Consider the following 24632-nt stretch of genomic DNA (forward strand, 5'->3'; position numbering starts at 1 on the left):
CGACTGCTGTGAAGGAGAGCGACTGCCCACGGCCATGGACCAGAAGGACGCTCGGTTGTCTCCGTGAGCGGACGTTAGAGAGCCGAAGACATGTTGGGACAGAGGGTCGGGGACCACGCTGATGTTAGAAGTAGTAACCATGGAAACGGTATGGAGGACTTTGGCCTGCTTTATTGCCATCGTCATGGTTGCCACGAGAGTCACCCAAAGCCTGACAGCTGAGAAATTCAAGTCACAAGGTAAAAAAAAAAAAAGGTGCTTTTTCTTGAAGGGCTTGGGGGTGGTGTCAGAATGGTTTGTTTTTTTTTAACTGGCATTTTCTTTAACATAAAAATGCTGATCACATGCTAGGAACTAGGGTGCTTCCTTAAGGCGCGAGAAAGTCAGTTCTGATCGGCTTTATGCTGTTTCTGTTTGGCATGGCCGATTTATTTATCCTGGGGCCAGCCCTGGTACAGACAGGGAGAGAGGGTGACCTGGGAAACCTCCTCCAACATGGCCGCCTGTCAGAGACATTTCTCAGCGGATGCCTAACCCTACCCCAGCTCTGCAGCCGCTTACAGCAGAGCCACCACCAGCTGGAGGGGCCATGCTTCTCACGCTGGCGCTGCCACAAGCTCGCAGGTACCCCTCCTGGCCCCAGGGCTGGCTGTAGCACAACAAAGCCCCAGAAACCCCTGGCCGAGTCAGGCTCGCCTCACCCCTCACTTGCCTGGACCAGAGGCCCTGGGGCAGTCGGCTTGGCTGCAGCCCCTCGACACCGAGCACTTGGGGTTCAGCCTCCCCTCTGAAACAGAGTGGTTCTAGTGGGTACGCTGCTGGGGAGCTGTATGGCGGTCACTCTCTGTGACCTGAGCATTAAAAATATCATCACTGGCATGACTCCTTAGACATAAGCTTTGCATTATGGTGAAATCTGACGTCACGAAGTAGGTGGATATCTGTGACGGGTGCTGGCTGGTTGTTTGGTTTGATTTAAACTCGGTCCTTGTGTGCGGAAATCGCAGGGATTTAGAGCACAAACTGCCCAGTCTTTGATGTGCCATGACCATGCGCTGTCCTACTCTTGTCCTCAGACGCCCTTTACTTCAGCTTCTCTTTGGCACAGTAGCCATGTGAATGGATGCTGGACTATTCAATAGAGAACCCCCGAGATCCCCGGTCTTTAACATGATCCGACTAGTCTTGTTTTTACTGGATTATTATTTTTTTTACATCCTAGAAATACTCTTGATAGCTGTCAGAAATGAGGCAGGTGAACGTTCTTCAGATTTTGCTGAGCCAGAAATGGCCAGGCAATTCTTTACCTTTAGAAAGCATTCAAAATTATTTACTGTCCATCTGTGTATATGGCTCATCTGTGGAACAAGGCTGTGGTTGTACATTTCTGATACTTAACATCTTTACATTAGGAGTCATCTGTTTCCAATCCTGGACAGCACTGCTCCTTTTTAAACTACCACAGGCTAAGACATTTATCAGTTCTGTACACAAAGCACTGTGCAGAAGGCAAAATAAAGCAAATTAGCAGATGAATGCAAGCATACATAATGGAATAGATTCTTTAGAAATGCTTTAGTTGCCAGATAAAGTCTAGATGTTTAGCATCTGCATGATTTTCTTATTTCATGATTTGTTGCAGCCCCACAGAGTGCATAGTTTCTGTTTCCACTTAGATTTGTATTTGAAATGCTGTCTGACATTTGCAAAATGTAAATCCGTTTTGGAGAAAAATAGTTGTTTCTCAAAGCTTAATTCAAGAAATTGTTATGGGGTAACCCACCCATATTTGTTCAGAATGCTTTGCCCCACTGGGCGTTCTTGAACCGGGCAGTGCTAGAGTCCATCCCTTCTCTACCTCCATGCAGATTGTCCAGTCTTTTCAAAAACATTTTTTTGTTTGTTTGTGAGAAACAGAAAGCAACACACAAGGCATGAATCACACTACCTGCATGTATAGAGACAACTTAAGGATTCCTGGACATTCAGCTTTGGGGGAAAAAAAGCCAGTTTGTTCAGGAGCTACCCCTGCTCTGGCCAAACATGATTGAGGTTGATGCTTTTGGTGCTGCCCTGTGATTTGTTTTGTCGTGTGTTGGACTACTGGCAGAGAACGTGTGTAAGGGAATCCCAGGAAGTAGGTATGATGGGGAGGATCAGTCAAAGGTGGTCTGAGGACTGCAACCCCCAGACAGCAGCATCTCTGATCGGAGTTAATATGTAAGTGGGCAGCATTGGCAACTCACCATTTTGCTAGTGCCACATACTGCTCCTTTTGTCTTTAATTAAAAAAATAGAATTGCCAGGTATTTCTTTGGGGGTCAAGAGGACCCTAATATCCGCCCTGTCACGGACACTGTGCAGTGCTTCCTGGGAAACCCTGGTCCCTGTTGCCTAGTGACACGACCCAGGCATACTTTAGCAGCGTATGGGTCTGAGAGCTCTGCCTGCTCGCCGAATGAGGGTCTTTCTTGTTCGCGTCGCCTGGGAGTTCACCACTCCCACTTTGGCGTAACAAGCAGGTGATCTCCTGCTTGTGTGTTCTCTACTGTAGCAAATGCAAAAAGCAAGCGAGACCGTAGTAAAATTCAATACGTGGGGCACGTTTTCCTGCTGCCTGTATAACGTTTGCAGTTTTAGCACGTGATAGTAGTGAGCATATCTGGCTGGCCTGACTGGTGTTTAAAAAAAGGCAAATATGCAGACACGCTTTAGCTGGATTTGTAGGCAAGTTATTTTTCCTCCTAAATAACCGAATAATGAGGTAAGCTTACATGTTGGTTGCACTGAGTCATTTAGTTATGTATGCTGTTATTAAATCATTGCACAATGTTTATATATAACTTTGCCCAAGCTGAACTGTACAGTGGATATATTGTAAGCATGCTTATAACTCAAAAACATTAATAACAGCGATGGGGAAATTAACAAAATTTCAGGAAATGTTTGACAGGGCACATAGACTATAGACACTGCACAGACAATGTGCAACATTTAGGAAGAGTTCTGGTGACTGTAAAGCTGGCATTTCAGAAAATTCTGCTTCACTCATTGCTGCAGCCCAGGCACCAGAGACAGCTGCTGCACATCTGGAAAAAGAAATTGGCTGTTTCCACTGGTACAGCTTCTTTAGGACGAGTGCTGTAAAAGGGGCACTGTTCGCGGTTTCTGGAGGCCTGATCAAGGGCTTCTTCTTTTCAGGGCCGAATGGTGCTGAATCACAATCAGGGCTGATGTTGTTTGTATTCCAGAGGTGAGCTTTTCCTTTCCAAGGAACTGAAGTCTCAGCATTTTATGGGGTTCCCCTATAAAAGAGTGTCGCGCCTAATTAGCGGTGATTAGACCACAAGGCAGACAAGCGTGAACTCAGCTCATGGGAGCAGCGTAGCTGTGCTTCACCCAGAGGAAAAAAGCGCCATTCAAGAAAAACGTAAAATAACTTTCAGCTCAGCAGCAGGACTGTGGGACAGTTGTGTGGGGATTACGACGGACCTGAGGTGATTTAGAATTGCGTGCCTGCGGGAGGACAGAGCCAGGCTTTCAGTCTGCCTTGTGGAGGGGAAGGAACAAGAAGCCGGAAGGGCAGACCCCGAAGAACGCTCTCAAGCTCTCCACTCGCTTCATTTGTGGCTCAAGTTCCCATCTCAACTGAGGGCTTGAGAGCACTGGCACTTGCTCGTTTTGGGATTACTTCCTTGTCTAAAAACTGTCAATGAGAAGGCAGGAACGGCATCTGCTGCTTTTCTTTCCAACACAGAAATGCGGGTGTCCGATTCCCTTTCTCCGTCTGGAGCTCCGGGGCACTTACACGCTTCCCGGGAGCCCTCAGAGGTGGTTAGGTTCCGTTTGCCCGTTATTTTTAAAGCGGATATTCCCTGTTGTCACTTGGTGTTCTTTGTCGAGTCTGGCTAGATGATGATGCTGATCGGGGGCACTCGCAGCAGCACATTATACGGTAGATCTGGATGGGCCTGACTGCGGCAAAACAGGTGCAGCTGCTGTGTGGGGAGACTGTTTTCCCACCTGCACCATCGGTGGATCCATAGGGAAGGTCACAGGCGATGGGAGGGTATTCTGCACATCTAGCCCATCTGCTAGTAAGCTTGATAGTAAGGATCTCATCCAGTCGTTTCTTGTCGGCTTCAACAACATGGCCGGGTCGCTTGTTATAGACCCCCAACAACTCAAGGGAAATCAGATCCTGTCTGATCCTGACTATATTTCTGTGTGTTTATTTGTATGCTATGCAGGTCTCTACTGCTTGCATTCATAGTGCCAGGCCCGTGGGGGTACGATGGAGGCTTGGAGTACATCTGCCTGTGCAGTCCAGGCCTTGTTGTGTGGGGCTGCTGTTGTCACCAATTTCGTTTGGTCGATCCTGGATAGTATTTTGTAGGTGAAGCTGGGGCATGGGAGGAGAGGGATTTCACAGGGTGGGGGAAATATTTGTTTTTCTGTATTATTAGTTATTTTGGTGCTGCGTTTCAGGAATGACTCTCGTACGGAATTTAGTTTCCTTGATTTCCAGAGGTGGGCGTTGTCCTGCGGTGTTGTGGGCTAATAAGGGCAGGGGGCGGAAGAGGTTCCGTGGCTTCACGGCTTTGACATAAATTGACGGCTTTGGTTTGAGCATTAAAGCAATGGACTCAAATTTGGTATCAACACTGTCCTGACATTTGAGTTGGTCCGTGTAGCTTTATGTCACGCTGAGCCACGTGACGTCCAAGATTGAATGAACAGAGATAACACTGGTCGGGTGCCAACTTTCACTGACGTCCAAGTGTGGTTTTTCAAACAGTCTGGCAAGAAACAAAGGCAACAGCCAGATCCTCTGTTGCTTGGTTCCACTCAGTTGGGAATGTTTTTGGCTTCACTGTCCTTTAGGAATAATCAACAGAGTTTTGTTTTTGGTCATTTCTTAGTTTGCAGTTCTGACAAGCAGTGTCTGGACAGCAGAGTAAATGAGAATTTCTTTTAGCCACAAAAAGTAAAACAATATGTAATCTTCAAGAGGAATTTGATAGAGTTCTTACAAAAAATAATTAGGACACTCTGGCCTTTGAGCCATTGCTGTCCATTCCCTGTGGAATACTGGAACAGTCTTCCTTATTTTGAAGTAGTGTATATACAGTAATTCAGTCCACAGGAGGAATGTATACAATGCTAGGAGCTCCATAGTAAAGAGAGAAATGGATTGAAAAGTTGCAGTTATCTGCAGGTGTAAGTCTTCCTCTACAAATTGCTGGACTTCTTTTCCCTCTGCAGTTGATGAAGTTAATTGGACATTTCATTTTTGCAATTGCTGTTGTTCTGCTTGAATACAGAGTCCTCTGGTGTGTATGTCGAGGATACTATTTTGCCGATCAGCTGCTGGATCACTGTACTTTATTCTTCCATCTTGGAAGCATGTCAGCCACCTTCTCAATGTTATATCCGGGTGTTACATGAGTCTTTGCTCAAATGCAAAGCAAACTTTCATATTTTCCTGACTGCAAAATAAGAAGACTCAAGAGGTGCTGCTGTATGGCTCTTTCCTTAGCGTTGAAGGCTTAGTTTCATCCATCCAGCTTCTCCGTGCTTCTTCCAATTCAGGGTCGCAGGGGAGCTGGAGTCTATCCTGGCAAGCAAAGGGCTTAAGACAGGGTTCACCCTGGCCGGGCCGCCAGTCCATCACAAACACAGGCTCACACTCACACCAGGGCCAGTTGTTCCAGAAGTCAGTTAACCTCCCAGCATGTTTTTGGACTGTGAGAGGAAACCAGAGCACCTGGAGAACCCCCCCCACCACAAACTCTGGGAGAACTCGCCGCAGTCAGCACCCCAGGTCCGGAATCGAACCCGGGGCCCCAGCTCTGCGAAGCGGCAACGCTGACCTCTGCGCAGGCCTGGCCGAGTTTCAAGCCCCGTCTTAAATACGATTTTCAGGCACAAGTCCAAGGAAAACTCTACGTCCCCACGATGAACCTCCCAGCCGAGCACAGCTGACGGCCGGCCCAGCGGTGAGCACATGTGTCCGTCGCAGGGAGGCCGGGAACTTTCTAAAAATACAAGAACGGATTTCTTCATCGCCGCTCCGTCCTCGTTAACGAGATTGCTCTGTCAGGTGGTGGTGTCGGATCTGATTAGGCCACCCGGCAGGTTGAGAGAGGTTGCTGCGGAGTTTAAAGGAGAAGGCTGGCCTTAGCTGGGCGGACAGGGATTTGGGGAGCACAGTGCTCTTCTAACAGCCCCTCTAAGTGGTACCAAATGTTTGAAACCCTCCTTACAGACGTCTCTCATGTTCTCTCTGCTTATCTTGAGTGCATGAAGGTTCCAGGCCGCTATAGCTCTAAAATAAATAGGTTTTTTCTAATGTGTGCAAGAAATCCTTCCAGATGATCCTAAAATAACACAAAGGAACAATGCAAGCAATAAGCCGGCATCTGTGTTTCAATGTTAACAGGCTGCTGCACCTCCTTAAGGGAAAAGGCACTTTATGTGCTGTTTGTTTTCTCTGGCTCGGTGATGTAAATAAAGCACTGCCCTCCAGCCTATGGATGAAACACTAATCCCGCGCTGCTTTCCACAGGAATGGCGGGTTTCACCAGAATCAGAAGGGAGCTTTCAGGAATTGTTCACATATGGACTGGGCCTTCCCCTCTCAGTGCAGTGCTTGATGTTGGGATAATGAATCTCTGAATCCACTGCCCGAAGCAGGAAGTGTACAGTTTCAGTGTTCCCAAGGAGACGGACCTGGAATATAGTGTGAATCTGAAGAAACTCAATTTTTTTCTCATAATAATTACTCATAAGAAAAATAATAGTTTACTACTGATTGCTAGTATAAATGAATAATTACTAGTTTTTAATCGAAGCACAGCCTCTTCTTCTTCAAGCAAAGAAGCTGTCCGGAAGTACTTTCATCTAAGTTATTTTCAGTCTTGTGTCTTTAATACAGTATGTCAGTGGGATGTTTTAAAGAAGAGGAGTCACTTGCCTCTTGGTTTGTGGTGCATTTGTGTGTTTTCAATGATCCAGCTGTCAGATTTGACTGGATATCCCTCTGATGAATAGCAGCAGGCTTTAGGTCTCACTGTATGTATGAGTTTGCAGTGTTAATACTATATTTCCACCTTCAAAAGGAGGAGACTGAGAGTCCGTCTCGGTGTTCAGCATGCAGTGTGGCCTGCACATGCTGAAGATCTGACAGCTGGACTGGGTGAGAGGCCAGTCTTGTACTGTAAATGAGATAGCATGACTTGTTTGGCAGTGCTTTTGAATGACAAGTTGCTGCCAAAGGCTTGTGCTGTGTTTCTTGTTTCTTGCACCCCAGCGCCTCTTAGCTTGACAGGAATTGTGTATATACACAGATTGAGACTAAGTAGAATCTGCATGTAGATTATGGCTCTTCACAAAATGTATTGTATGTATCACAATGGCTGTTGCTTGAATATACCTTTAAGTGCTTTTTGAAATGGGTGGCACAGTGGTGCAGTGGTCAGCATTGCTGCCTCACAGTGCTGGGGCCCTGAGTTCAATTCCAGACCTGGGGTGCTGTCTGTGTGGAGTTCTCCCTGTGTTTGTGCGGGTTTGTGCTCTGGTTTCCTCCCACAATCCAAAGACATGCTGGTAGGTTTAGTGGCTTCTGGAAAAATTGGCCCTGGTGTGAGTGTGTGTCTGTGTGTGTCCTGTGATGGGCTGGTGTCCTGCCCAGGGTGTACCCTGCCTTGTGCCCATTGCTTGCCAGGATAGACTCCGACTTCCCCGAGACCCCGAGTTAGATGAAGAGGTTAGAAAATGAATGGATGCTCTTGGAAAGATAACTGTCTAACAGATTGGAAGAAATGCTGATTGGCTTTCATCCCACAGTCCTGTTTCAGGCATTTTGGGGGTGAAACTGAAAAAAGATCCCTTCTCAGGGGCCCGCAGAAGCAGCGAGCCGCGTGGAAGCCCCTGATCTCAGTGTCGCTGTGTCTCTGTCTCTCTCTCTCTCTCTCTCTCTCTCTCAGCCGCCTTCCTGTCCAGCCTGTCGGACTACGAGATTGCGATCCCGGTGCGCGTGGGGCCGTGGGGTGAGGCCCTGAGCGAGCAGCGGGTGGGGTCGGCGGAGGAGGGGGGGAGGCGGGGCCGGCGGCGGTGGCGGCGCAGCCTTGATGCGGAGCCCGCAGACAGGCAGCTCTTCTACCGGCTGTCGGCCAGCCGCGCCAACTTCCTGCTGAACCTGACGCTGCACTCCAGCCTGCTGGCGGAGCACTTTAGCGTGGAGTACTGGAGGAGGGGCCGGCTGGCCTGGAGCCACCCCTACTCCCCAAACTGCCACTACATCGGGCACGTTCAGCACCAGCAGGACTCCAGCACAGTGGCCCTCAGCAACTGCAACGGCCTGGTAGGCACCAGGCACACAACACACCACACTGTCACACAACACGCACTACACCCCACACTGTCACACAACACACACACACCCTAGGGCTTCCTAAGGTCATCAGAATCCCTTTACAGCCTTTGGCAAACATTTCTGTACCTTCTTCCTCTTTCAGTACAAAGAAACTTACATTTCCACCAGCTTCAGATATTTCCTGTATAAAAAATATCCGCTATTTCCATAGCTTGTCATGTGGCAAGAAGCATGTGTTTATTAGTGGATATATTTGTAATACGGTTTCACTAATTGGAGGAGAACTGAGCCCCATATGGAAGGCACAGTGGAATGCAGATGTTAGTACGCAGATGTGTCCTGATTGCTTGTACAGTAAGTGTGGTCTGGCTGAAAGGGAGACACGAGGAGTATGGCTTCCTTCTCCAGGGCGAGATGTACCTAGCAGCATCTGGCGCAGACCACTCACTGTCCTTTAACCAGTCAGTGTAAATCCAGTCAGTGTTTTCACCTGCAAGTGCCGGGGGGGAAGGAGGTGGGAGGGGGCAGTACAGTTCAGTCAGATGGGGTCTGTGCTGCAGTATTGACCCCTGTTGTCAGCTAAGCATTAGATCAATGCCTTGCATTTCAAGAGAACTGCACCTGTCCTCCTGCGGATGCTCGAGCTCGACCGTTTGCAGTCTAGGATCGCCTTTTTAACAGTATCTATTGGTCCAACATCTCTGACCTCACTCGACAAGCATGTCAGCAGTCAGCTTCTCCTACTGTAGTTAGGTGGAGGGCTTCAGTGGCAGTGTGGACTAAACAACATTTAGTGATTCACAGTGAGTACACCAAAGGGAAAACATTTGTCAGTTCTAAATGCATGTAAAAATGATTATCCCCGTTCCTCCTTTCTTTTATATTTCTGCTTCCTCATATAACTTTTATAGCTAGAAAAAGGAATTGGTTTCTAAAACATACCGCTTCTAAAATAAGTAAAATAATGGGTTGCACCCCTGCTGGTAACTTTCAGTACAACAGGAAAGCATTAATAAATGTGATTGATAATTACTTGTGGCCATAATAGCATCACTAAATTCACTGAGGAATTAACTTCACAAGTTCACTAGACCATTACTAAATAAATTACGTGATTATCTGACCTTAATTACTTTACTATGCCCAAACAGCAGTCCATGTATTTACTAGTATTATAGAAGTTGGCTTAAAAGGTTGATTACTTCACAATTACAAAGACATTCTTTGGTGTTAACTTAAAATAATACATTTTTTTTGGTAACAGATTCAGTAATATTTTGAGATAAATGCTCTGTATGTACAGTATGTAAATATTCATCTTTTTTTTGTAGTCCATATAGTTTTAATCTACATAGATTTAACACCACCTACTAAGCTGTAATTCCTTCTTCCCCCAGCAGGGGGTGATAGTGACCGGTGATGAGGAATACTTTATTGAGCCTCTGGTCTTGGCCGAAAATCTGACCAGTTTCGAGGAGAGAGAGGGGCGCCCCCATGTGGTGTACAAGAGATCCTCGCTTAGACACCAGTACATGGACCAGTCCTGTGGAGTCATTGGTAAGGAGCAGCGGCCGGTTGAGCAATTTAGATTAGCAAGCTTTCCTCTGAATTGCCATTACAGGCAGTTAAGGTGGGTGAGCCATAGAAGAGAAATAGCAGATAGTCTGCTGTTTCAGGCTCAGAATGACTTTGTGAGACAGACAGGTTGTGGTCAACTAAGCTTACCCTGTCTGTGTTCTCCCTGCCAAAGGAGCAATCATGCATCACCCATCTGTCTGCCGTCCATCAGCTCTGTTGTTAAGGGTATGAAGTAATATCCTGGACGTACCGCTGGTGTAGAATGATCACCACAGTGAGTGAAGAGCGCGGTGCTGCCAGCAGCTCCCCCGGGCTGCGTCACATGGGGAACCGGCCCTGTGTGCCGCCGCTGGGAGGGCAGATCCGTGCTGAGGCAGGGTCTCGAGCCTCTTGGCTCCTGACGGCTGCCCACTTCCTGTCGTTCCAGACGAGAAGCCGGGCAAGGGGTTGCCCTGGTGGCAGCGGCACCTGAAGCCCTCGCCCCACCAGATGCCCCGAGGGCAGTGGCCCCTGAAGCGCTCGGTCAGCAGGGAGCGCTATGTGGAGACGCTGGTGGTGGCGGACAAGATGATGGTGGGCTACCACGGCCGCAGGGACATCGAGCAGTACATCCTGGCCGTCATGAATATTGTAAGTTGTATATCAAATCACCGAAGGTGCACCCAGGCTGCACCATTTGGACTGCTGTCTAGCAGCTTTGCTCTTAAAGGTGTGATGTAATGGATGTACCGCTGGTGTGAAATGATCACCTCCAAGAGAGCATTCCTCCTTAGCCAGAGTGACTGTAAAAGCACAGTGCTGGCAGCAAAGCCTCTGCCTCAAACATTGCACAGTCTCCATTTGTGTCATCTTCATGCGCGGCACTGCTTTTGAATGCCTAGTTGCTGCCAAAGGCCTATGGTCTTGGTCACAGCCCTTTACCTGAGTCTTGTACACCCTTGTGCAGCTTTGATAAGTAGGTAGTTTTTTGCCCTCTTTTTTGTGACTCTATTTGACCTTTGGAAATGATGAGTGAGGATGTTCATGAGAATGCAAATCAGTATTGGGTTGAAATCCCTAAATCTTCCGAAATTGTACAGCATGATCTCAGCCTGGGATCATTACTTTGAATATAATTGAAAAAGATCTTATGCCTTTAGAAAATAAGAGGAATATTTCTGGCCTTGTTTGGTTGGCTGTTGGGCGACTGCAGCCTGGTCTCCCCATCTCTGGTGAAACACTGCCCGGGGTGAAATGGGTCTGAGTTAGAGTTGAGTTCGACAGCAGCCCTGTGGGAGTTCTCAGGTTCCTGTACACAGTGTTGTGAGCTGCATCACTGCTCCAGCGGAAGCCAGCTAGCCTGTGTGGAGAATGACTCCGCCAAATTTAAAATCCAAGTGCAGCTCTCAGATTAAACCGGACATCTATAAGAATACATGTAAAGTTGTGCATTAAAATGAGATTAATCTATTTTATTACTGATAAGTAAAATTAAATATAAACAAATTCTGTTTTTGCTGAGGTGTTTTTTCAGTATGTCAGATAAATTCTGAAGCAGAAACAGTTCAATAGAAGTGCATTCACCAGTCCAAATGCAGCTGGGAAAGGATAAGAAATTAAGCTACAGAAGTGATCAGGTGAGGCAAGATTTGGTTGACAGAAGAACAGTTCTTGAAGATGCTGTAGGAAGAGAACCAATTGATCACAGGAGCCCTTTTTAAGACTGGTCTTTTCTTGTTTCCTGGAGGTCAGGTTGCCAAACTGTTCCAGGATTCTAGCCTAGGGAATGCAGTGAACATCGTGGTGACCAGACTCATCCTGCTCACAGAGGACCAGGTATCATTGCTGTGGCCATTCTGTCATGCCTGGGGGAAATGTGAGTGTGACTGGAATCAGATCCAGCCCATGATGGCAATCAAGGACATTGTGCTATTAAATCTGAATCCAGATCTTTCCATCCAAGAGGTTAATGATTGTATTTAATACAGAGTATGTGCTCCTTGTATATTCCACCTTATATCTGAAATGTGACATGGTTTGATGCTCTGAATATGTAGTATATGTAGACTTACCCTTCCCTCAGACAAGACATAGACTTCAATAGGTTGCAATGCTTTCTATATCATTCCTTTCTATCTTTCTATCATCTTGCTAAAAAGTTCCTTTTAAATGGTTAAAAAATTCCTGGGGATGTGCGTTCCTAAATGCAGATTGTTTCCATGAAATAAACTATGGTCCGACTCCTTTCCTGTGGCACTCCGAGGTGTTCCTGTGGTCTAGCCTGTTTGTCTCCATTCTCTGTGGGTGTTTCTGCAGCCTAGAAACGGGGCCACAGTGCAAGTTGTCATTTGGCTATTATCAGTTGTGATTCACCCATGGACCTTTCAAGCTTGTGTGTTCCACGTTTGCAGGGTGTTGCAGATCTCTCTACCTGCTGCTGCTGATGACATCAGGTTTAAATTGTTTTCTTTAAACCTAGACCACTGTGAAAGTGCTCTGTGGTGATTCTGACTCTTCAAGCTTGGATCCTACTGTAGCACCAAACCATTTCATAGTGGTTTAATGAGCACTTTCCTGAAGACAATTTAGAATACATACAGTGAATGACATCAAGCAAATATACTGCATGTGGTTTTTGTGATGCAATTACCAACTTATTAGGCGTGTGTGAAAATCATTAGTAGTCCAAAAATGCCAAACAGACATTCCAGGCCCTAGTTTGTTTGCCACAGAAAATCGTAGTGTGTCAGGGTCTCTAAAAATGTTTTCATTTAAATGAGGTAAAACAAATTGCTGTTTTCCTAATTGGAATGGAGTTTCCAGCTGAAAACTACCTGGTAGTTGAGTGGTAAGAGTCTTAAGGATGAGATAATGCTGACTTAAGTAACAGTGTCCATTTCTCTGATATAAGTATAATGTATGTGTTGCCCACACACTGTCACCTCTGCCAGCAAAGAGCTGTCTCAACATTTGTCCTTGTCAGAAGCACTTCATTGTGCAACGTGGCTTCCTTATTTTAAGAAGCATAAGCATTGGGTTGAGCGCATGATGGTTGGAGTGGTGCCTCATGGTGTCGTGGGTTTTCTTTCAGCCTGGGATATCTCTCTACGTGTCTGTGCAGTCTCCATGGGTCAGTGCAGGTTTTTGCTGTGGGCTAAGGTTTCCTCTCGCCTCCCAAAGGCATGCTGGCTGGGTTTATGGACATTTCTCTAACATGTTCCAAAAAAGCCCACCCTGATACACTAAACTGGGCTCAACCCCTCAATGGCTGTCCAGGCTTCCCATTAATAAGGAAGATGTCTGTTGTCTCCTCAGAGACCTTGTGGTGGGCCACACCTGGCTTAACCTTTTGAGTGCCCAGTTTCCAACTATATTTATCACTACTCTACCACTCTACAGAGACCATAGAGGATTCCGATTTGCTGTATATCCAGGAATGCTTCAATACAAAAATACTAAATTCTCTCTGGTTGTATCAATTACTAGTTAAATCCACTCCAAATCAAACACAAATACTTACATGTTTCTTCATTATCTCTCCAAAATCCATCTATCTTGTCTGGAATTAGGACTACAGGCTGGCTGCTGATGTTAAAACACAGGATCTACTCCTGTTCTATTTAAATTCCCCAACGTCCATTCTTGTCCTGACTCTCACCCTGAACTGCAGGAGTTTAGACACAGCTCCCCAGCCTGTGCCCATCTGGCTACTAATATAACCCGATAGTAAATCCTGTGGAATTACCCACTGGGCTAATTAAATTAGCCTTTTTCCTTCCAGTGTAATTCCAGTCACTCAGGTCACTTATCAGGCAATCAAGCCAGATGTGTCCAGTTTTCACTCATAAAGAAGGCCAAAGCCTTTGATTGCACCTTCACAACAATCCAATAGCTGTGGTCAGGGAGAAAAGAGAGTGAAGGATCCAGGAATAAACACAGTGAGAACTCATGGTTTGGGATCCAAGAGCAAAGCTAGGGTCATAGCAAACTCTATACCAGAGTCCAGAGAACTCCCAGATCAGGTTTAATTAACCTGAATCACCTGAGGCGGCCGCGGTCATAAATTGTCTCCAGGTGGTACAGGTCTCCTGTCAGATAGGTGTCCATGGCAACCAGCACTGAGTGACAGGTGAGAGGAGGTTTGGCCTGTTACCATGACAATGCTAGCATGCTCTGCAGGGTTCCAACAGGAGCAAACATGACAGGGTGCTCTTCCTGTTTGCTTCATGTAAAGTTTCATGTTCTTTTGCATAGTGCATTGTTTCTCTCTGTTTTGTCTTTGTAGCCAATGTTAGAAATCAACCACCATGCAGGCAAATCCCTGGACAGCTTCTGCAAGTGGCAGAAGTCCATTCTAAACCGCAATGGCAGTGGCAACTCCATCCCAGACAATGGCATTGCTCACCATGACAACGCAGTGCTCATCACAAGGTTAGGTTGCACCTGAAGGCATGACTCTAATTGCTGCACTGCTGCTGGCACTCTGGAAACTATCACTTCACACCTACACTAACCAGCCTCTTCAGTGTGTTGCTTCTTTAATATTTCAGAAGAAGGAAGAACAATTGCAGTCCCCAAGAATTATCTAATTTTGCACATAAGCACATAACTGAACACGTTATTAAGGTGTGTGATATAATAAAATATCTTAAAAGTTACACATAAAGTAGAAATTTTAAATAAAATGGCCATCTACTGTATATTTATAAAGTAATTATGGCATCTTAAAGGGAGCATGGTGGCACAGAGGTTAGCATTACTACTTCACAGTACTGGGGCACCGAGTTCAGTCCCAGACCTGGAGTGCTATCTGTGTAGAGTTAGTATGTTCTTCCCGTGTTCTTGTGTGTTTCCTCCCACACTCCAAACTGGTAGGTTAATTGGCTTCTCGAAAATTGGCCCTGGTGTGAGTGGTTATGCATGTGTCTGCCGTGCAGTAAACTGGTGTCCCGTTCTGGGCATATCGTGCCTTGCGCCCATTGAAGAAGATGGATTTATATAGCATTTGAAATTGTGTTATCTTTAAAAAAACATTTAAGGAAATACAATAAATACATTTTGCAAATGTTTAGTAACAATGCAGTTTATATTCATGTCGTGTAACAGCAGCATTTCGTATCAACTCTTTCTTGCAACAGGTGCCTCTTTCTGTCTCTCTGTTGTGTGCCAGAGAGGTCCTGTTGTAGCAGAAAAATATTGATATATTCTTTCTGTGCTCCAGCTGTCTGCCTTTAATTCATTCCGCCTTGTTTTTTTTGCCTGACCTACATTATTTTGTATTGCATCTGGTCCTGTCTGCAGCTCAGAAGACTGTTATGCTTTAATGAACATCTGGCCAGCTGTGGATCTCTGAGTCAGTGGAATGTTGGACATGCTAGACTATCCAGATACTGACACCCCTGAGCTAGTATTCTGGAGAAGATGACAAGTCAGCACATGATGTTGTGTTTTGAAAACAGTAAAAAAATGATTTGCTGGACATTTAGAATAATTAGTGTTTATATGATAGTGGGTGATATTGTGCGTCTATTTCCTTCTCACTAGCAAATTAATTTGAGCCTGCAGTTGATCACTGACTTTGTTCTATAAGGTGTTCAGGTTTCTCAGCTTTCTCTCGACATGTGAAAAAGTATAAGAGAGCAAGGATGAGGAGAAAGGTAATAGGCAAGTTTCTTATCTCTGCAAGTAGACATTTGAAGGCTTAGTGTCTGCATGCACAGTGTTTTCATGAAGTCCATCTTGTTTTCCAGACATGACATTTGCATCTACAAGAACAAGCCATGTGGAACTCTAGGTGGGACACACACAGATTTTCTCTGCTATGTGAAATGTTTGCAGTGTCTTTTTTGTAGTTGTGTAACTGTTTACCATGGAATCCTCCCTGTATGAAGACTTTAGCAAAAACTAATAATATTTATCATTCTGATTATGATTTAGAATTTTCCGAACAATATGAATATCCCTTTTATTTCTGTTAGATCATACATTTTAATTGCATAATTTCCCAGTAGCCGTATGAATACTGGGAACGGATGTAACCACTCCCAGTAGGAAATGGGTATGATGGTGCTATAGCATTGTGTAAATTCCTCCACCAAATGGGCACCCACATCCTCTCGCTTTCAGGACTGACCACCCCTGAATGTATCCCAGTGGCATTTTACCAGCTTTGACATCTCAGTAAAACCAAAGGGAGTTGTATAATTGTGGCTGAAATCTAGCCCAGTCATTGCTAAACATGCTGTTCTTAATCTTTTCTCCACTATCAGAAACATAGCACTGTGAAAAACAGTTTGGGTATTTTTTTTTATTTCCCCTGTGGATGTTTTGTTGTGAGTCACAGTATCGCTGCTCACCATTAAGAAATGATGTTGGTGTTTGTAACAGGGTTTTCAAAAATATTTTAGGATGGTCGAATGGTTTTCAAATCTTATTTTAGTTTTTTTGGTTGTATCTTTTTTTTGGAGCTTCAGGCTAGAAAGTGTTTTGCAAAACCTGAAACAAATATATAGTAAAATATCACTACAAAAAATGTAATTGAACCTAAACTGATAGCCTGAATTCAGAGGAGATTAATCCATAGTCTTCTTAAGACTTTTATTTATAACCAGTTCCACCTGCTGCCTTTAACAGTTTATGTATTTTGCTTCTATCTTACCATTTTCTCATACTGTGGTTGTGTGACAGTGCTGACGGGGTGTTGACCCTGGTTGTGTGACAGTGCTGACGGGGTGTTGACCCTGGTTGTGTGACGGTGCTGATGGTGTGTTGACTGTGGCTGTGTGACAGTGCTGACTGGGTGTTGACCCTGGTTGTGTGACAGTGCTGAGGCAATGTTGACCCTATGGCAGGTCTGGCCCCAGTTGGAGGAATGTGTGAACCTGAGAGGAGCTGCAGCATCAATGAAGACATCGGTTTGGCAACCGCCTTCACCATTGCTCATGAGATTGGACACACGTGAGTGCCCTCTTCCTGTCTAAGGCACAGCAGATCAGGGGTGCGCTCAGGCCTGTCCTGCCAGGTACTGTGCTGTTTGCAGTGTGTCAAATGACGAAACGCTTAGGAGGCCTGAGATGGTGTAGGACTGCTGGAGAACCAGAGAGCTTAAAACAATTGGCGATTTCAGAAAATAAAAAAATGCAAAATGCAAAAATAAATTTTAAGAGTGTTAAACAATGTTAAACATTTCGGTTTTGAAAATGAGCAGTTTTCTGTGAAAACTATGAAAGAGCCCAGGCTTAGCCCCAAACTAAACATTTCATCATCTCAAGACTTGGACAGAAGCAGTGAGACAGAGATCATGTGGCCTGGGTACCAATATTTAGTGACTGTGGATCACTGCCACTGGATAAATGCAAAGCTCTTGTTTATACATGTTGTTAAACAGGATGCCTTGAAGTGTGTAGATCAGTAATATGTAGCTGAAACACTAGTTTCTGTGTTCTGCATTTCCTTGTGAGGAAAGTTTGTTTGATACATTGTTAGTCAGGAAGAACACAGTTGGCCTTACATCTACAGTAGTCTCTCCCTTACTAGATTCTTAGTTTGTTCTTGTGATAAGAAACTGATGTTAAACAGACTAAGATTTATAAAAGTTCTCTTTAGTGTCTGTCACACAAGTGTTGTGCTTTATTTTTCTTCTGATTGAATGTCAGTTTTTAAAAAATTGTATTACTCGAGGAATTAAGGATCCTAAATGACTGGATCCCAGTTGATCCAGAAGAAAAGCAGTGTAAATGTTGTTTCTGTTTTAATAAATTGGTAAATGAATATGCAATTGATTCTGATCAACTCCCTGGCTATTTCCATTCCCTGACCCTGCATTAAAATGCATATGGTTGCATATGGTTGTGCTGCATAGCTTTGATTGAAATACATATATTCAGCGATGTCATGACACACACCGATGATGTAAGACATATAATAATGCATTCATATAGTGCCTTTCATCTAAACAATCGCGTAGCGTTTCACAGCATGCAATTGCGAAAATAACAAAAAATAAAGATTAAATTGCATTTAAACATTAGAAAAAAACTGTTTATACAGTACATAAAAACTGTGCCTGAGTTCCTGATGAATATCATTTTCAAAAAGGCTTTCATTACGACCTGTAAAGAAACAGTTGTCCTGCAGTATTCCTTGGTCTACACTGTTTTTACAACATGCACATCTGCACGGGTCCGGTTCTGGTATTTTCACAGGTGGCAAAGCCATCGCCGTTGTAATGGCAAGTCCAGCTGCCCTCAGACTGTCTAGACGGCGGTCTGAGCAGTGCAGGTCCTCCTGTGTGTGGTCTGGAGGTCCACGGGGGCTGGGCCCGCTGTCTGTGGCTGGAAAGAAAGCTCAGGTCTCTGCTTCCTGTCGGGCTGTGCTGGGGGGGCGCAGCGAGAGAGCCTAGGGGTGCACTGTCAAGCACATGAGCAAGAAACCATCTGTCCAGGTCCAGGTCATGCCAGGAAGTACAAACACATCCAGGACTAGACTTCTACATCATCGGGGCTGCTAGCAAAATCCTCTTCACAGTACTGAGAGAACCCCTTGGAAGTAACAAGTCTCCATTCAGAGACGTAGGAGTGCCCCATGGGACCAGGTTTGTGGTTTGAATAGGATGTTTGATTCATAGCGTATTGTCACTGGCTTATCATACTAAGAACTAGGACAAAAAGACTCCTCGCACTGTGTGGGTAACGTACTGAAAGGTGTGCTTAAGCCGTGTCTCTGTACCCTCCCCGTTCTGGCCTCGATGGCCGTCGGGCTTGGCTCGGGAGTGTCTCCTGCCCTGCCCGCTCCGAGAGCTCTGCCCTTGTGCCGGTTTCTCAGGTTCGGCATGAACCACGACGGCGTGGGCAACGCCTGCGGCCCCCGCAGCCAGGAGACCGCCAAGCTGATGGCCGCCCACATCACCATGAAAACCAACCCCTTCATCTGGTCCGCCTGCAGCCGGGACTACATCACCAACTTCCTCGAGTAAGGCTGGCTCCCGCCTGGCGCCCTGGCGGCTCTCTGCTGGCGGGGCTCTCTGCTGCCCCTCCCGAACCATTGTCAAAAATAAATCTGACTACGTTTGCACCTTTGAGCCTTTCTGTTGCTTTCAATAATTTCAGGAGGTTTTAGAAGATCTGCTTGCAAGGTGGTGTGTGGGCTCGCTGCAGAGGAGTCTTGCCTGGGCATCGCTCGCCGGCCCCCTGTCTGATCCCCTGCCGTGTCTCTCTCCTAGCTCCGGCCTGGGGTCGTGCCTGAACAACGTGCCCCCGAAGCAGGAGTTCGCGTACCCCACCACCACCCCCGGCCAGGCGTACGACGCCGACGAGCAGTGCCGCTTCCAGTACGGGGTCAAGTCTCGCCAGTGTAAATACGGGGTACTCATCCCTCCTCCCTCCGTCCGCTCGTCTGGGGTGAAGCCCCCCCCCCGCTCATGGGCCAGGGAAAGGACAAGTGCTGGGAATGAACCTCCAGCTCTGCTTGCCCTGACTGCCCGGCTGTCATGCCAACATTTCTGGGGGCATAATGAGGAAACAGGCAGTTCGGCCTAAATTAAAGCGTTTTTTTCCTGTTGGCAGCTTAGACTGGTACTGTGGTGTCCCACCAGGAGAGAACCAGTTGGATATACTGTATATAAGGCACCTACTGTGTAAGTCCTGCTCCTGCAGATTGCAGTACTGCTTTAGACAGTACACTGTATCGCAGTGTCCCCAGTTATCCTGATGTCTCTCCCAAAGATACAAGGTTTGCTTCCAAACAAGTCACATTTTTGAGCGTTCACGATGTTTGTACAGTGTGCTAACTAAAAACAATAGTACATGACAATTCAGTGCAGGTCGGAGACTGACCGGCGAACGGATATCAGCTTGGTTGAAAGTGCACAGGGATACAGAGGGAGTGTGTGTGAGCTGGCCCCTCTCCCGGGACAAGAGGAGAGGCAGAGGCAGTGGTGTGGGGCAGTCGGGCTGACAGACTGCCGCTTCTCGTGTGTTCCAGGAGGTGTGCAGTGAGCTGTGGTGCATGAGCAAGAGCAACCGGTGCATCACCAGCAGCATCCCTGCGGCAGAGGGAACCATCTGTCAGAGCAACACCATTGACAGAGGGGTGAGTACTGGGTCAGACCAACTTCATTGACAGAGGGGTAAGCGCTGGGTCTGAGTCCAGATCCCTGACCGCTGCATCACACCGCCTCCCTGCAGTCAGACGTCCGCCCTTGGCAGAGGGATGAGCCCTGGGTCTCAGACCAGAATCCCCTTCTTGACCTTCCCCCAGGTCTTCTGGCAGTTATATTGATTTAACACATCACGTAGCTACAATATCAATCTCTTTTTTTAGACGGTTGAATTTACTGCAGTGTTGTCCAGACTTCGCTGCTTGTGCAGGAGATCGCTCCCCTGCACTGAGGCCCTGTTACCCGAGGAGACAGATCTATGCCCCTGGCAGGAGCACTGGAGCGTTCTGCGTCCAAGAGAGATCCAGCAGCTCAGCTGTCGTTGCTAATCATGTTTTTTTTTTGCATTTTTACCGTGGCCGGGTGAAAGAATTAGGAGATGCCGCTGTTTTAAATAGCGCAGCGTTTCAGAAGTTGACGTGAAGTCGGCCTTAAAGCCAGCCTCGTGCGCTGCCGTTGCGATTGCGAGATGGGAGAACTGAGAGCTCCGGTCCTGGCAGGCTGTGCCCAGCTCCAGACAGGCAGCATAAACATGAATTATGGGCGTTACTCAATCTCGGCCACTGCTGCTCGCCCGTGCGTTTCCTGTAAATCATTTCAGCTGCTCGCTTCACACTGACAGGATCCATTCAGCCCCTTTGTGTGAGAAGCTCTGGCTCATTCTGCAAGCTTTGAGATCCTTCCTCTTTAGTCTGCAAACAGTGGTATTGTGTGTTTTATTCATCTGGGTAGGGTCTAATGACCAATGAGAATGTCATTGAAGTACTTAAAAGTGAACCCTCTCCAGTCTGGTATGAGGATAGCACTCCTGCAAAATCTTAACTTCAGGGGGGCATCAACAGAATTGATCATTTTTTATTAGTTAAAGGCGATTGCTTTACATGTCATGTAGGCCCACATTTCTTTAAAATTTTGTCTGCCACTGACTGTATACTATATTATTTCTAACTGTGATCGGATTTAAATGAGGTCAGATGGAAGTGACCAGTTGTTAATATGTTCAGTTTATGTACCAAAAGCAGGATCATGGATGAACTACGAGCTCTTTCCTTGCAGTGGTGCTATAAAAGGGAGTGTGTGCCTTTCGGGACCCGCCCAGAGGGCGTCAATGGTGGGTGGGGCCTCTGGTCGCCATGGGAAGAATGCAGCCGCACATGTGGGGGTGGAGTCTCCTCGTCTGTCCGTCACTGTGACAGCCCAAGGTGGGTGGAGCTTCACAGATCACTGCTGTGTTTTTACTCAACTCACACTGGCAGCAAAGCTGTTGTTTTAGTTGGACACAACACAGGTTTATTTGTGGGTGACGTCAGTGCTGGAATCACAACATGCATACACCGATTAGTAGCTGCTTAGTAGTTACTTTTTAAGTAGCTCTGTAACGTAATCTATTCTGTTTTGTGTTTTGAGTTTGTGTTTGTCTGTAGGACAGTGCAGGGTAGGTGGGTGACTTTGCTTTTGTCGCCAGCTAGCAGATTTACAGGTGCCGAGAACCTTCTCTCCTCAGCGGCTGCGCGTAGCAGGGACCTCAGCCACCTGGGCTGGGGGAGGTCTCCTTTAGCTCACTCAGCTGGTTCCCAGCTGCGTTACGCCGGAGACCCGGGTTCGCGCCCCAGGTGCTGCGGGACGAACCGGCGGGGTGGAGCGGCGGAGGGCACAGGCCCACGCGGAACCGCAATGGTCACACAAGATTGCAGCTGTTAGTGAGTTTAAATTGTGTGGTTCTGATTCAGGAGGACAAAAATCAAAGAGAAAAATAACTCCTGATTTAATGTCTGTAATAGATAATACAGTAGATAAGAGCCAGTGTCTTGTCACCCATCCTTCCATGCATTTTCTATCGGCTTCATGCAGTTCAGTTTCACAGGAGAGCCGGAGCCTAGCCCAGCAAGCAACAGGTGCAAGGCAGGGTACACTCTGGACAGGACGCCAGTCCATCGCAGGGCAGACAGACACACAGACACGCATCCACTCATACTAGGGCCAGCTGTCCCAGAAACCACCTAACCTACCAGCATGCCTTTGGACTGTGGGAGGAGTCCACACCTGGAGGAAACCCAAGCAAACACAAGGAGAGCAAACAAACTCCACACAGACAGCACCCCAGGAATTAAACCCGGGGCCCCAGCGCTGTGCCACTGTGCCATCCTAGCTTGGCTCTTAAAACTAAAATCCCAAAACTTGTCTATGCGTAAGAGTAGAAAATCAGCCACTGATCGAGAGTCAGCTCTGTAAACAAGTGGCTGATGTGGGTTCTAAAAGTCGGCAGGCTGTTGGTGGATCATTCCACCGAAGAATGAAAACCCAAACGTTTGTACGACTTCTGTCCTGTTTAAATAGGTTGTTTTTAACTGGAGGAAATCCATTCTGGCATTTCACTGATGAGATACAAAACGGAAAAAAAGAATGGAAAAACAACCCCATTGTTGAGTCTGAATAGTTCTTTGATTGGACTTTATTATAAAATTGTATTCAGATGTGATTTGCGTTTGGTTACAGGCCAACCATCGGTGGAAAGTACTGTCTGGGAGAGAGGAAACGTTTCAGATCCTGCAATATTGATGTAAGTAAAGTGTCGGGAGGTCTTGTTTAGCCAGTGTCCCCCGAGTTCGTCCAATGGCAGGTCAGGTTGAAGAATGGCCCTGGGCACACTTAGGCAGTCAGTTTGCTGTCCAGTCATCAGGGAATCACCGCATTCTAGTGTAGACATTACATAATGCTTATACATTACTGAACTTACTGAACTTGAAAAGCAAGTCCATTCCCTGGTTTACTGAGCTGGTGCTTTGAGGCTCAGCTGTACAGTGCGTGTTGCTCAGTGTGACACACAGCAGCTCTTGTTGCACATGGTTGTCCCTTCGCCCTCCCTGTGGAAATGGCCCGGACTGCGATGCACAAGCCTTACTCCGGCCTTGTATTGTCCAGGAGTGCCCTGCTGGCTCCCAGGACTTCAGAGAGCGCCAGTGTGCAGATTTTGACAGCGTGCCTTTCAGAGGAAAGTTTTACACCTGGAAACCGTACCGGGGAGGTGAGTGGAGTTTCTTCACTGAGGCTGTGCGAGAGATTCACTATCGACTCGAGCTTTTAAGGCTCCTTGGTAGCTGTTGGCTTCTCTGGTCGTTTGAATAGTGTCCATGTTGTGTTGTGTTGTGGTGTCGTGCTTCACAGACCAAGCTTTGTCATTCTGACACTGTAATTAAAAAGTTTCCATTGCTGATCTGTCAGCAGCTCAATGCGGAAAACGAACGAAAATGAGGGCGTTGGGTCTTTTTTCATAAGGATATAGGCAGTTTGCCCACAGCTAAAATTATATCTTTTCTTTAATTCATATTTGGTCATGTTAATTTCCTTGAAATGCTCCTGCTAACATGAGATACAGTATATTGATCCTTAGACTTTGTTATTAGGACACTCGTGATTCTGTAAGCAGTCTGTTAGTGGACGAGGCGAATGTTGAGGGTTTTTCCGAGTTAAAGGCTATGCCCAGTGTCGCACCATGAGGTTCTGCGCTGGGGGGTTCTGGAAACGTTAGCTCTGGCTGTCTGGCTCCCATCTGCGGCCCTGGAAAGTGTCGCCAGAATCCCAGGCTAGAATTCCTTCTCTTGACAAGCGAGGAGCTGGACGGGAAAGATAAATACTTTCGACGACATAACTGCCTTTAATCTGGGAGTCCAATAACATAATGGCTTACAGAGGGCCCTTCTACTCCAGGCCACAAGTGCTCCTTTCATCAGCTCAGCTGATTTTACAATGGAAATCCCTCACAGCTGTTCAAATATGTGCTGTGCCACAGTCTGCAGTGTGTTAGGGCCAGATTACAGCTCCCAGCAGCACTGCATTCTCTCTGCTGAGACACCTAGCACAGGGCCGGCAAGCTTAGACAGCCAAGGACAGTTCATAAAAAAGGCATGCAGCATTTCTTACCGTTTATTTATTTTTTAAAGGTATGAGCTGTTCAAATTGTTGAGTTTTTTCCAGTAAACTATACAGCTGGCCTTCCTTCATCCCCACTGTTGGCCGACAACCTGCCTGTAGTACAGTTGCAGCACGGAACCATGGGATTTGTAGTTTGGTTCAGCAGGTCCCTTCTCCTTATGAAGGTTTTGAGAGCTGGTGTTTGTTTTTATGATTTCTGGTAAAGTCACTCAACAACTGCAGCATATAGACTTTCAAGGAGTCTCTCCTCTACCTGTTTTTTTTTTTAAGACTTTGCACTTTCATGCCTAAACAGCTCTTAAGAGGTGATGTGTTGGTGAGGAACAGACACAAGCGAGAATGACGCTGTGTCAGACACACCCAATATGAGCACCTTTTTTTTCCCGAAGAGGTCCTGTTGGTTATTTTTCACCTGTCGTACCTGAAGGAGGGCAATTCAGATACTGGGAATGGTACACGGCTGATAGCTGTCAAATCCCAGTTCTAGCCTTGTACGGAAAATTTAAATCAATTAGCCTGTGATGAAGAACCAGGCTGAAATGGAAACCGGGGGTTCCCCCAGGACCAGCACTGGGACCCCCTGCTCTATTGTATCTCAATGAGTTTTGT

The 24632-nt window shown here is 46.5% G+C and overlaps 1 protein-coding gene across 1 annotated transcript in view; it reads left to right on the plus strand.

The window, feature by feature from the left end:
* adamts10 (ADAM metallopeptidase with thrombospondin type 1 motif, 10) overlaps nucleotides 1–24632 on the plus strand; it is a 47597-nt gene continuing 22965 nt past the window's right edge. The window contains exons 1-14 of the mRNA XM_088907931.1: nucleotides 1–239; nucleotides 7989–8365; nucleotides 9775–9934; nucleotides 10383–10585; nucleotides 11687–11770; nucleotides 14220–14365; nucleotides 15685–15728; nucleotides 16786–16891; nucleotides 18758–18904; nucleotides 19155–19296; nucleotides 19916–20023; nucleotides 21147–21292; nucleotides 22587–22650; nucleotides 23013–23115. Of these exons, the coding sequence (XP_088764057.1) occupies nucleotides 122–239; nucleotides 7989–8365; nucleotides 9775–9934; nucleotides 10383–10585; nucleotides 11687–11770; nucleotides 14220–14365; nucleotides 15685–15728; nucleotides 16786–16891; nucleotides 18758–18904; nucleotides 19155–19296; nucleotides 19916–20023; nucleotides 21147–21292; nucleotides 22587–22650; nucleotides 23013–23115 (1948 nt within the window). The 5' untranslated portion in view covers nucleotides 1–121. The remainder of the gene's footprint in view (nucleotides 240–7988; nucleotides 8366–9774; nucleotides 9935–10382; nucleotides 10586–11686; nucleotides 11771–14219; nucleotides 14366–15684; nucleotides 15729–16785; nucleotides 16892–18757; nucleotides 18905–19154; nucleotides 19297–19915; nucleotides 20024–21146; nucleotides 21293–22586; nucleotides 22651–23012; nucleotides 23116–24632) is intronic.

This window comes from Atractosteus spatula, chromosome 28 (genome assembly GCF_055471065.1).
Source record: "Atractosteus spatula isolate fAtrSpa1 chromosome 28, fAtrSpa1.hap1, whole genome shotgun sequence".
NCBI lineage: Eukaryota > Metazoa > Chordata > Actinopteri > Semionotiformes > Lepisosteidae > Atractosteus > Atractosteus spatula.